We start from the raw sequence: 13,546 nt of genomic DNA, 5'->3' as shown, positions 1-13,546 counted from the left end.
TTAAATACGTAAATAGTTTTAAAATACAAAACAAACTACAAATTTGTTGTTGTATTAGTTATTTAATGTTTAAAAAAGTGCGCTTAAAATTAAAGAAAAAAGCTAAACACAACCTTACAAAATCGTTCTTAAACCCAGTTTTTAAACCACAAGATTTATAAACAAATTGTAAGTTTTGTTCTCTTAAAAAGTAATCCATATACAAAGAAGCTTAGTAGACAAATATAAGCTCAAAAAATAAATAAAACTGCCTTTTGTGGTGCGTGGGTAAATTATCACAGGCAAATATTAGTTAACAGTTGCGACCATATTAAAACAGTTATAAAGCAGCCTGTAGAACAGACAGTCAACTAAAATACCAAAATCAACTACAGCTTATTTTAAGTCAATTAAAAACACAATAAGCAAACAATTCTTTTTCGTATTTTTGTTGTTATGTATTTTGGTTACCGTCAGCCTTTTATAATTAATAATTAATGAGTGTAATTTACACAAAGGCACTTTGCATTACAAAGAGTATTATAGTAAGCTTTCAATATACTTCTAGAACTTTAAGAATTAGGTTTGTTTTAAAGCAGTTTTTGTGTGTCTTTGAATACATATATTTGCAAAACAACGTTACTTTTTATAATATTTTTAAAGAACAATTAAATGTTATGTTTTAAAATGAAGTTGAAAAGTTATATTAATACTAAAAAGTTCTTTTAAATATCTATATGAAGATATATTTAAATATTTGATAAAATTAGTTATTTATCAGAAAGTTATTATCAGGCATTTTTTTCTATCGGACAGAATTAATTTTAAAGTTCTTATAAAACGACTTTATCACTAAATTTAAATTTTTTAAATTTGAGACCACCTTATAGAAGACGTTTAAGATTCATACAAAATTAAGAATAAAATGTGTAACTATTAAATCAAAAAGGTTTAACGTTAAATAGAGTTAAAATCCGTCCAATGAAAGCTAAAAAATCAAATTAAGTCATTTTTTGGTCACTATGCTTATTTAAATCAACCCTAGCATTAACCACCCTTTAAAAAAATTTTTCTCTGTTACAGAAATATAACATAGTTTTTATAGTTAGTTAACGATAATTTATATTTAAAATATGTTGGCAACCAATAATAGTCGTCTTCTAAAACGAAGTAATCTCCAAACTGAACAAAATTTAAATCAAAAATTAAAAGAAAATAAAAGTGGAACTTCGATTGTTACTTGTGACCTCACAAAGCCGAAAGATAAAACAATGGAAAAAATAAAGGTAACGTTTGAGAAATTAATTTTTTGTAATTATAAAAAAAAATATTTTTACTTCAATTTACAATTTTTTTTTGTCCTTTATCTATTAAAAAACCGACAGCGTGTTGTAGTGGTCAGAACACTTGGCTTTACTACATGAGGTCGTGGGTTCGAACCCCTCTGCTTTCATGCTGTAGCGCCCTAGAGTAAGGCGCTATAAGCGATATAAACTCATGTTGAGTCAGCACTTAATTAGCAGAATAATTACTGGGCAATTATAATCTATAATATCCCAAACTGCCACAGGCAACTCGAGACTGGATCGGGGTATCTAAAGTTACTCTAAGTTTAGGTCGTAAAGTCGACCTCTCCCACATTGAGGATAAGTAAATGTGTAAAAAACACAAATTATTCCTAAATAAAACAACTTTAAAACATTACCTTAGCGCACAATGTCGAATTTCGTAAACAACTTAAATTATTCATGATCTAGACAGAATTTTAATTAACCCTTCAAACGAATGTTTTATTTTATTTAGAACGACGATAAATTAAAACATGACGTCATCACGGGAATACCAAATATTCAACCACAAAAAAGTTAGTTAAAAAAGTGAATTATTTCAATAAATAAAACAATTAAAAAAATTTAATTATCATTAACACAATGCCTATTGTTTTAGATAATTAAACAATATTCAATTATCTTCTAACAATAATTAACTTAATTTTTACTTCAGGTGTTGCCAAGGTAACGCTAGAAAGTTTACCTGCTAAAAACAAGCGCACGGGGACCCCTAGCGGACGTTGTTTATCCCCGGACGGATTCAACCCAAGACCGCTTAGCGCAAAAGTTATTTTACCCCATATTGGACAAAAAAGCAGCCTTATTGATGACTTCACTCGTTCTAAACGTTTTCCGAAACCAAAACAAGAAGAATTTAAGTTTTCACCCCCACATTTCACCCAGAACGAAGCTGGAGGCAAAAATTTGAGTTTTAATTCGAATGTTGAGAAAAATATTAACGTGGCTGATCTAAAAGGTCTGACCTGTGTCAAACAACCCGTGGCACCGAAGCCTAGAAACAGTAACAACCCTTCCTCTCGTCCGTTGTCAAGTAGACGACAGTTACCCCCTGAAAATCACCCCCTAAACACGGGACTCACCCCCTCCAAACCAATAAAACCCAAAAATTCCCAAAATAAACCGACCCTGAGCGTTCGAAACTTACAGATAACTGATAGTCAACAAACAGATGACATTATGACGTCAAAATCGATGCCGACTCGAGTTCGATTGCATTCGAGAGGACTTCAATCGAATTCTAGAATGAAAGAATTAAGAAGCACTCACCCTCCTTACCCAACCAAAAATTAATTAACAAAATTAATGTCAAGTTGTACTTGATAGTTTTAATACAATTTTGTAATTATCCAATATTTAATTAAATTCAGTTTTAAATTTATTTTTAAATCAATTTTGTTGCTATTATTTATTTTGACTAAGCACCTTCAATGTTCAATATAAACATAGTGCATACTATTAACATAGTTTAAATTTATTTATTCTCAATGTGGAAAGGTCGACTTCTTGACCTAAACACAGAGTAACATTTGTTACCCCGACCCAGTCTTAAGTTGCCTTTTGGCAGTTTCAGATATTATAGATTATTATTGCTCGGTAAGCTGCTGATTAGGTGTTATTTCAGGAGTTTATACCGTTTATAGCACCTTACTCAAGGGCACTACAGCATAAGAGCAGTGGGAATTAAACGCACGACCTCATGTAGTGTAGCAAGTGTTTTAACTACTACCACGCTTTCGGCTCTCCATAATATTGACACTATTAACTTAATCCACTACCCTGCTTGCTCTAATTTTCAACCAAATTTAGTTATAGCTGTTATGTACATTTTTGCCAACTATTGGTTATAAGATTGACCCATTTATGTTAATTAAAGTAAATCCAAAAATGTGCGAAAACTTAAAACGTCATTAAAATAAACTGTTTCTACTATTACGTTATGTTGTTTATGTCAAAAATTAAGTCAATATTATCGTTTTAAAATACAAGTTAAATAAATATTCTTAATATTTAACTCAGTTAAAAACTTAAATTTTATTTGAACAAACTTGATTTAAATATTTGTTTATCACTTACAATTACGTAATAAAAGCCCCCACTATGTATGTCATAAACTTGATTTTAAAAGCATAATGTATTTGGTATGTTAAGTAAATTTGCCGTATTACTTCATAAAACCGAACCGAAAATAAGACTTTTTTTATTAACCCAATATTAACCTAATCTTTTCTTGATAAAGTCCTTTAAATTTCGGTAAATAACTGGATCCAAATTTCGGTGAAATGTAACTTTCGTAAAATGATTTTCGAAATATTGTCATATGCCCGAAAATGTTATTTCACCTAAACTTTGGAAATTTTTAACCTTATTTTACCCCAATCCTTCTTGAAGAAATGCCACTTAATTTAAAAAAAAATTCACGTAAATTTCGGTCAAATTCCGGCAGCGTGGTGTAGTGGTAAAAACACTTGCTACACCACACATGAGGTCGTGGGTTCAATCCCCACTGCTCTCATGCTGTAGCGCCCTTGAGTAAGGCGCTATAAACGGTATGAACTCCTGCTGAGCCAGCACTTAATCAGCAGCTTAATTACCGGGCAATTATAATCTCTATAATATCCAAAACTGCAACTCGAGACTGGGTCGGAGTAACTGATGTTACTCTATGTTTAAGTTGCGCATTAGACTTTCCCACATCGAGGATAAATTTATATAAAAAAAGGATTTCGGTTAAAGCGACAAACCCCAAAGGTTAAAAATACAAAATTCCCAAATTGAATTTCTTCGAACTTCGATTCCAATTTATTTACAATTCTCAATAAAAACTAAACACACAGTGCAAATCGAAAGCGTACTAAGTTGTACTATTATGACGTCATCAATCGGTTGTACTATGACGCAACATACAAGAAAAAATACAATGCAAAAAAAAATCAGAAAGCGTTTGTGAAAAAAAAATGGACGAAAAAAATTCGCATAAATTTTTGCATTGAAAAGTCTGGATATAAGCGAAAACAATCAAGTTTACTAGGGTAAAGGTAACGGAGCTTGACAACAGGGTGTACCACGTGACCACTCTTAGTTACGACCACGTGGTTGGTACGTGACTTTTATTTGTTTACATATAAGAGTGATTCATATCATTGTGATGAAAAAATATTTGAAATTATTGCGAAATTTTAAGGAGAAAAATTTTACTAAAATTCTAGCAATACTTGTACAAATTAAAAAATTATGATAATTATAAAAAAGATTTAAAATTAATTAATTAATTATTTTTAAAGGCTTTTTTTTAGTTAGAAAATAATATTTATAAATACTTTAGTATAATTTAGAAATTCTAAAATGCATAAATACTTGTGTTAACGATGTTACTTTTAACTAATTAATCCAATTAAGTAAACAACAAAAACATAAAATTTTGACTTTAAAGATTGAAATATTGATGACAATGCACAAAGGAGCAACAATGAACTGATTGTCAACAATTATTAGTTTCACAATGAAACAAAATCACAATGACAAAAAAATAAGTATTTTATAATTAAAATATATCTTATTTAATTCTTAAAATATTTTAATTAAACAAAAACAAACTAATATTAAATTAAAACACATTTAAAATATATAGCTAACAACATTTTAAGGCACAAATAAAATAAACATAAATATTCTGTTATTTTTATAATTAATATATTAATATTTAAAAATTAAAAAAATGACAAGTCATAATGGTGGTATGAATCACAATAGAGCCATTGTTTATTACATCATAATGGATTTTATTATGCAGTAAAATATGTGTTAAAATTATTTTTATCTACTTTAATGTTTAACATTTATTGGTCCCATGATTTAACTTAGCTTTATAATTTATTGAAAATAGAAATTTACTTTATATTTGGTTACTCTATACAATTTTTTTTAACGAGGGTTTTAAGTCGTTTCAGAAATACAAATATTTATTTAACATTCTTGTTTAAAAAGTGAATTTAAAATTTAATTTTACATAAATGATGTTAAATTTTTTTTATTTTTAATTTAGTAATTTTTAGCTTTAATTTGGTATTAAAATTGTTTATTTAAGCAGATTTGAATGGGCAATATTTTAATACTTTTAACAACAATAAAAAAAAATAGATATTTTAAAAAACCCAAAATTTTTTTAGAACTTCATTAATATTATGAAACTTAATAATTATTTGACAAAAATAATTTAATTATGCCCTTGAGTCAAGTCAATTTACATTTAAAATAGATTTTTGTAAAATTTTGGTTTATACGGTGAATAATTTCTGCAAAAATTTAAATTAATAAACTATTTGTAGAAAATATAAAAAAAACTTAAATTTTTGGCAAATATTTTGTTTTTTGAGTAAAATTTCAAATTAGCTTCTTTTAAAAAATTAAATATTAAAATTAGATTCATAGTAAATAAATGTGATTGAATATTAACAATGTATTATTTTCTATACACAAAGATTATTTTATTCAAACATTTTTTGATAAATTGGTCAATAGTTCAAAATTTATAATGATATTAAAACTTAATATTTAAATGGTTTTACATTAAAAATGTCATTTTTTATTATTTATCTACTTTATGTTTTTTAAAAATTATTTAATGGTTTAAAGCCTAAAATTTTAGCAATAATTAACCTATTCAGGTGAAGTGAACCTAGCATTATATTTTTGCAATTTTTGCACTTTTTATTTAAGTGTTTTGGTATATATATATTAATGGTTAATATTCAATTTCTTTAGCATTTTTTTTCATGTAAAGCAATACATTAAAGAGTATGTTTTAAGGGGAAACCGACTTAAAATAAACAGGATATTAAAAATTATGATTAATTTCCCTTTCTGTTTAATTCGCAAAAAGGATCACATTAAATTAATTTAAGTACAAACCACAATTTTAACATTTCAAAAACATCGAAAAAATGTTATATTTTAAATTATAACCTAACACCAAAACTAATTACTTTAAAATTACACAAATACCAATTTAAAAAAAATATTTTAAACAGCTCAAAAAAAACACAAAGTATTTAATAATTCTTAAGTATCAGTAATATAAAGTTAAAACACCACTTCAACCCACCTTTCACCTATATTCATCCAGCTCAGGCAGTTGATTGTTTGTCATAAGACTAATTGTGTGCAAATATAATAAAGAAGCAATATAATGAGAATCAAAATGAGTGCAAAGTTGTCCCATTAATGGTGAGGTTTATGAAATAGTTTCCTGTGTATTGTAACAAGGGCTCGAGCCAAATTGGGCGATCAGGAATATTCTTATTTGGATTTTCGGTTTCTGTGGTTGTTGATTCTTGGTTGGGGTTAATTAGATTTGCCTAAAACCAATAAAAATTGTTAGCCATTAGCTGTTGAAGTATTTTTTGTCATATGCATCTATTTTGTCAAATTAAAACCTGTTTTCTAGCCATTACTTAATCAAAATTCCTGTTAGCTGTAACGGTGCTTACTTTTTTATATTTACCTATTTTACTTAATTAAAACATTTTTTTTTGTATATATTTTTATCCTCGATGTGGGAAAGTCGAATGCGCAACTTAAACATAGAGTAATATCAGTTACCCTGGCCCAGTCTTGAGTTGCCTGTGGCAGTTTGGAAAAATTGCCTGATAATTAAGCTGCTGATTAAGTGTTGGCTCAGCAGGAGTTCATACCGTTTATAGTGCCTTACTCAAGTGTGCTACAGCATGGAATCAGTGGGGATTGAACCCACGACCTCATGTGTGGTGTACCATTTATATTTTTAGCCACTATAAAATCAAAATGTAAATGGGGTTATTAATTTTCATTAGGCAAAGTAAATACACATAAAAGAAATACAAATAAACCACGAAAATACAAAATATATATACATATATTTAACAAATTTTCTTACATTCATCCATAAGCTCAGATGAATAAAAACAACTCCGATAAAAAAGCTTATACTGAAAAGTGTGAAGAAATGAAACAAAATATGCCGTTCATGACCTCTGTAACAACAATAAGCTTTGTTATGTAACAATTAAATTATAAATTCCATTGTTGAATCATACTGAAATCTTTTATGTTGTAAGAAATAACCACCTTCAAAAAACTCTTTAAAATTTGATGGTCTTATAATATCTATTTAATTTTTTAACAAGGGTTTATTTATATAATTTCATTTTACAAATATATATTTAGTTTAATTTTAGCTTATAAGTTAAAATAAAAATTGTAAACTTTTCTATATTAGCATTAAAAATGTCATAATTTAACAAATAAAAAACTTTATTAAAACAAAAATACTAAAAAAAACAAATAATTTAAAATAAAAATACTAAAAAAAAACAAATAATATATACATAAAATTTGAAATAAAAAATAGTTAAAGAATTGTATTAAACTTATATTATTCTACCTTATTCCCTCATAAAATTTATCATCAGAATTTTGTTTCTTCTGTTTCGATGTTCCAGCTTTATCCTCAATATTTTCATTTTTTTCCGACATTTTTGCTAAATTGTCATTATTCCCCGTCATTACAACAGAATAACTTTGTCTCTTGGTGAAAAAATAAAAAATTTAGATTTTTATTGACTAAGTAATTTAAAAAAACAGCCTTAATTTAAAAACAGTCATAATTTTAAAATCTATATTTTTTCAAACTTTTTGTTTTTTATATATATTCCAAATAGCAGATGGTAAAATCTTTTTATTAATATCGTTAAATAATAAATATATTTATATACATAAAAATTATATATCTACGTTAAAATTGCATATATTAAAAGCAGCCCTAATCTGTTTATAACGCTTTAAACGGTTTTAAAACTGCAATATCATTTAAAGTCTATTTAAATAATACCAAACCAAAATAAATTTAAAATTTTTAAAAGTTTTATTTATAAATAGCGGTGTTATTGTAAGCAATAAGTTATTTATATTTACTAAACCACGTGGCTCGGTTATATTTGCTCAAAATCTTAACATCACAAGTTGACTAAATAACATGCGAACCAAAACCGCAGACGGAAAGTAAGTAGAAAAAAAATAACAACGTCAAAGTCTGTTGGTAGACTTAAGGTAACTGATAATTGCCGTATATTAAAAAAATTATTTAATTCTATAAACAGATTATCAGTTAAACCCCAAACCAAACTGTTTATTCTTGAATATAAACACGCCCATTAATTTACCAATCAAACCACATTTTTGCGACCAAAATTTTCACGAAAAAAGTTAGAAAAATAAACAAAAAGTGTTTCCAAATAATTATCGAAAAATGTTTTTTTTTCGATTTCTAAAAATAACTTGTTGGTTTTATTTTTATCAAAATAAAAAATAAGTTTAACCTTACGTATAAATAGTTAATAAAACATAAAAAAAAAACATTCACCTAACTGAAATTCTTTTTCTTTTATGTAGCCTAAATCATTGAAGATAGCAGTAGTACATATTATTTAAAATCCAGTAAGCAGGCAGTATTTAGTTTATATAACGATCACTACAGATGATTGGAGCCGAATTAATGCCATTCTACACTTGATTAAATCGTGAGTTTACCTATAATTTACATACATTCTATCACCCACGTTTCTTGAAAGAAAAATAAACAAAATTCACCACTCAATAAAATACCTAAACTTTGTAAGAACAACTCCAAACATAAGTCAAACGGGTCGACCATTAAAATCTAACAGGAATAAATAATAATTTAAACTAATCACCCAAATTAACTTAAATTTTAGGAATGGGCGGGAATAACAAAATAACAAAATCTATTAAATGTTGTTATTTTAATTTGCTTTGTATCTGGTTTATTATTTAAACGTGATTTCACTATTTCGCGCTTTTAACATAATAAATACAGAAAGTATTTTTAATATATTTGTAATATGATTAACAGTAAAGAAAACATTGGCAATTCATCTTTTTTATTTTGATCCTTTTTTTGCCTAAATTCAAAAATCGAATTCACAATTGTCAATTTTTGTTTTTGGCGTCATATTGATTCTATCTATGACGTCACGTTCATGATTATGACGGTCTTTAACACAACACCATCAACAAGTTTTTCAATTCTCCGACAACTCGCTATCACTCACAACCTCTCCTCCGACCGACACAAAACTGCCATCACTCCCCCCCACCCCGTTGTTGCTATCCTCCCCCTCGCTACTCAGAGCAAGGTCAAGGTTGGGGTTAGAGGTCGAATTGTTCGCCTCACTTAGTGCGGCATCCAAGTATGACGTCACAGGGTTGTTTATTACTGGTTCAGGTTCTGTCAATTAATGGTGATTAGTGAAAGTCTAGAACTCTTGGCTTAATTACATGAGGTCTCGGGTTCGATCCCCACTGCTTTCATAGCGTCCTTGAGTAAGTTGCTATAAACGGTATAAAGCACTAATCAGCAGCATAATTATCGGTCAATTATATTCTATAATATCCCAAACTGCCACAGGCAACTCGAAACTGGGTCGGAGTAACTGATGTTACTCTATGTTTAGGTCGTTAAGTTGACCTTTCTACATTGAATAGATACTAAAAAGAGTAATCTTATGTAGTAAAATCAACATAATCTAACAATATTATTTGTACAAAAATAAAAAATGTTTACCTTTAACTTGCTGGGTTGGTTGAGATGGAATTGGGGGAATAGTTAACGAATCTTCTCTACCTGGATCACTTATTTCACTATCTGAACCTTTAAGTAATAACAACAGGAGTTACTTCAAGTTTAACATAAAAGTAACAGCCATACATTTAACCCTAACGTTAAGCTATATTTTACATTTCAAAAAATTATATAAAATATTCCAAATATAGCAGATTTAAAACTTAAATTAAAAGTAAGTTATGATATAATACCATTACTTAAAACTATAACTGCCCATATGTCAAAAAATCATTTGACCAAATGGACATGTCCTTAAACACACAAAAAAAAGATTTTACATAAATTTAAGTTAACATTTTTAAAGAAATTAAAGGGATTTGTCCATAAGATTGTTAGGGAAGTTTTTTTTAAAAAATGTTGTCGTTAAAAAATATATGTGTTGCCAAATGTCGGAATAACTTAAATTTAGACCAAGCTAATAGCACTACATAAGTTTAGACTATCGTTTTTTTCCAAAAGTAAGTTAGGGTGAGCTGGGGTTAATACAAAAAGTTTTATTATCAGTTTAAAGTCGATTTTTGGAATTTGACTTTTGGCTTAATGTCCAGTTAGTGTAAAGATTTTCATAAGGAAGGAAGCCACTTATAAAGGTCGTGGGTTCAATCCTCACTGCTCCCATGCTGTAGAACCCTTAAGCAAAGCGCTATAAACGGTATAAACTCTTGGTGAGCCAACACTTAATCAGCAGAATAATTATCGGGCAATTATAATCTATAATATTCCAAACTGCCACAGGTAACTCGAGACTGAGTTAGAGTAAAAGTTGTTACTCTATGTTTAGGTCACGCATTCGACTTTCCCACATCAAGAATAAAGATATATAAAAAAATACAATCATATAAAAACAGAACAACTTGAACTTGCTTAAATTGATATTACCCTTAAAAGATAAAGTTTTTTTAACATCACAACAAAACTTAAAAAACTTAAAACTTACGGGTAGCAAATGGGTTATCCCCTTCCATATCACCCTCACTGTCCCCCGACATTTCACCCTCTGACATCAACAGATCCTCCAACAATCGACTTTTGTTCGTCACATCATTTGCTGTAGTTGTTGTTGTGGCTTCCTGTAAAGCCTGCATATAAGAGAAAAGACTAAATTTTCTTTGGTAGGAAAGCAGGTATTACTACTGAAGAGCATGGGTTAGATTCCCACTATGGCCATTTTTTTTAAATGTTTGGACAGTAAAGTTAGCCTTCTTACATGTATATTTTATACCATTTATCTATATCCTCAGTGTAAAAAGTAACTTCGCAACCTAAACATAGAGTAACATCAGTTACTCTGACCCAGTCTCAGGTTTCCTTTAACAGTTTGGGATATTATATAGATTATAATTGCCCGATAATAAAACTGCTGATTAAGGATTTGCTTATACTGTTTATAGCGCCTTACTCAAGGATGTTACTTTTGAAATACATTGAGTTAAAGATATGTATTACTATGTGTTAAGCATATATAAATATTAAAATAAGGCAAAACTGTATTATTGAGTTACAGTGTTAAATTCTACTTATTTGTTTTATATTTAGTTAGGTTTTTTAATTTTACACGAATTACGAACCCTATTAAGTTGTTCGTCCATCATGTTTGTGTTTTCGCTCATCACTTCAACATCAACATCTGATTCAACACCAGTCTGTTGAACAACATTTGTATAAAGTTTAGTTATACCACACTGAATTGTTGAACAACATTTGTATTTAAAACAAGTTTGAACTTGATTATATAATTTAACACTTAAAAAAAAAATAATATTATTTATTTGAACAAACAATTATATTTCAAATTGCTTACCATCTTATCATCAGAAACATTAAATGACATGTTGCTATCTTCATCCATATCAAAATCCTATTAAAAAAATGGTAATTGAATAAAAATTTGTTAAAAAAAATATTAGTTTTTGTTTTTATTTATTTATGATGTGAAAGGCCAACTTAGTGACGTTTAGGATATTATTCAACATTTACCGAATGATTAATTTGCCAATTGTTTTTGGCCCGACAGAAGTTAATAATGTTTTAAGAGTCCTACTGCTGGACACTGCAATATAAATGCACTGGGTATTGAACCCAGAACCTCATGTTGTGAAGCCAAAGATTTTAACCCTTACACCTAATTGTTTGTATTTTTTCTGTTTGTATTTTTTAGCCATGGAGCGAATGTACATAACATCTAACTCTAATATATATTTTATACATTAATTAATTATTTAAATCTTACTCTTATAGAATCAGATGTATCATCAATATCAGCAGCTTCCGCCTCAGCTGCCTTTTTAGCAGCAGCAATATCATTCTCAAGCTGAGTTAAGTGAGAATCATATTCTTCCAGTGTCTTAGTGCAAACCTGTTAGAATAATACAACATGTGGTTAATTTCTTTATTTTTAATGTGGGGAAGTAGACTTCATGCCTTAAACATAGAGTAACATCAGTTACTCTGACCCCGTCTCAAGTTGCCTGTGGCAGTTTGGAATATTATAGATTATAATTGCCCGATAATTATGCTGCTGATTAAGTGTTGAATCGGCAGGAGTTTGTAATGTTTATAGCGCCTAGCATATCTTACTTAGAAGCACCACATAGGAGCAGTGGTATTTTTAAAATCACCTTCTTACAAAGAGAATAAGTAAAAGTTAATTCAGTTATTTGATTATTAATATTATTTTTAAACCCTTTTTTTTTAAAAAAAGAAAAAAAAGAAAAAGAAGTTAAACTTCTTACAATATTTAAATTCCTATATATTTAAACATGCTACTTTAACTTTTTTCAGAGCCATTAAAAGTGTGTTAAAATAATTGAAGTTTTTAACTTACTTTTACAATCTTCCTTGCTGTCTCAGTATAAGCAGAATTGGATCCATTAAACTTGATACTATTTGTTAAAACCAACTCAACATGCTCCATGAATTGACCTCTGTTCAGGTTAAAACATAATTCAATTAACTTATAACAACATTAAACACAAAAATAAACCTATATATATCAATATATATATATATATATATGTAAGTATATTTAATTAAAAGGCCTACAAGGTAAATAAAACTTTTACTTGTGGTGTGTGAGAAAATTATCAAGAACAAATAATAGTTAAGAGCTGGGGCCGCAATTTAACAGATAAAATGCAGGTTGTGGGGTAGGCAAGCAATATTAATAAAAAAAATTATTCTATCAATACTATAAGACTTTTAAATCAATGATGTATAATCTAGTCTTTATTTAAAAAATTATGTTTTATTTATTTGAAGTAATAATTCACCTATTTTGGTAAATATGTTTTTGAACATTCTTCCTTATAGTACCAAGATCCATTGGTTTTTGAACCACATTGTAATAATCTTGAACAAACTTCTTGTTAACTGGGTTGTGGAATGGCCAAGACTGTGTTAAATAAAACAACATATTTATATTCCAACTATATTTTAAATATATATTTATCCTTGATGTGGGAAGGTCGAATTCACAACCTAAACATAGAGTAACATCAGTTACTCCGACCCAGTCTCGAGTTGCCTGTGGCAGTTTGGG

General features: G+C 28.3%; 2 protein-coding genes across 2 annotated transcripts in view; both read right to left on the bottom strand.

Moving 5' to 3' along the window:
• Positions 1 to 5,821: 5,821 nt before the first annotated feature.
• Positions 5,822 to 7,997, bottom strand: LOC145763478 (uncharacterized). The gene is made up of 3 exons (XM_082574933.1): positions 7,750 to 7,997; positions 7,243 to 7,339; positions 5,822 to 6,685 (listed from the first exon to the last, which is right to left on the bottom strand). The coding sequence occupies exons 1-3, from the start codon at positions 7,869 to 7,871 to the stop codon at positions 6,524 to 6,526; spliced, it is 381 nt and encodes a 126-aa protein (XP_082431059.1). The 5' UTR covers positions 7,872 to 7,997; the 3' UTR covers positions 5,822 to 6,523.
• Positions 7,998 to 9,142: 1,145 nt separating this feature from the next.
• Positions 9,143 to 13,546, bottom strand: part of LOC145763326 (transcription initiation factor TFIID subunit 1-like) — a 32,765-nt gene continuing 28,361 nt past the window's right edge. Inside the window, 8 exon segments of the mRNA XM_082574755.1 lie at positions 9,143 to 9,612; positions 9,949 to 10,035; positions 10,946 to 11,087; positions 11,577 to 11,651; positions 11,810 to 11,866; positions 12,239 to 12,364; positions 12,833 to 12,932; positions 13,278 to 13,399. Of these exon segments, the coding sequence (XP_082430881.1) occupies positions 9,407 to 9,612; positions 9,949 to 10,035; positions 10,946 to 11,087; positions 11,577 to 11,651; positions 11,810 to 11,866; positions 12,239 to 12,364; positions 12,833 to 12,932; positions 13,278 to 13,399 (915 nt within the window). The 3' untranslated portion in view covers positions 9,143 to 9,406.

Source organism: Corella eumyota, chromosome 1 (genome assembly GCF_963082875.1).
Source record: "Corella eumyota chromosome 1, kaCorEumy4.1, whole genome shotgun sequence".
Classification (NCBI taxonomy): domain Eukaryota; kingdom Metazoa; phylum Chordata; class Ascidiacea; order Phlebobranchia; family Corellidae; genus Corella; species Corella eumyota.
Note: the sequence above shows the minus strand (reverse complement) of the source record. Positions and strands in the feature narration are given on the sequence as shown.

Coding starts and splice junctions, on each gene's coding strand:
- LOC145763478 (XM_082574933.1), bottom strand. CDS start 7,871: ATGACGGGGAATAATGACAATTTAGCAAAAATGTCGGAAAAAAATGAA. Junction 7,340..7,749: donor AAATTTTATGAGGGAATAAG/GTAGAATAATAT, acceptor TTGTTGTTACAG/AGGTCATGAACGGCATATTT. Junction 6,686..7,242: donor ATCTGAGCTTATGGATGAAT/GTAAGAAAATTT, acceptor TATTGGTTTTAG/GCAAATCTAATTAACCCCAA.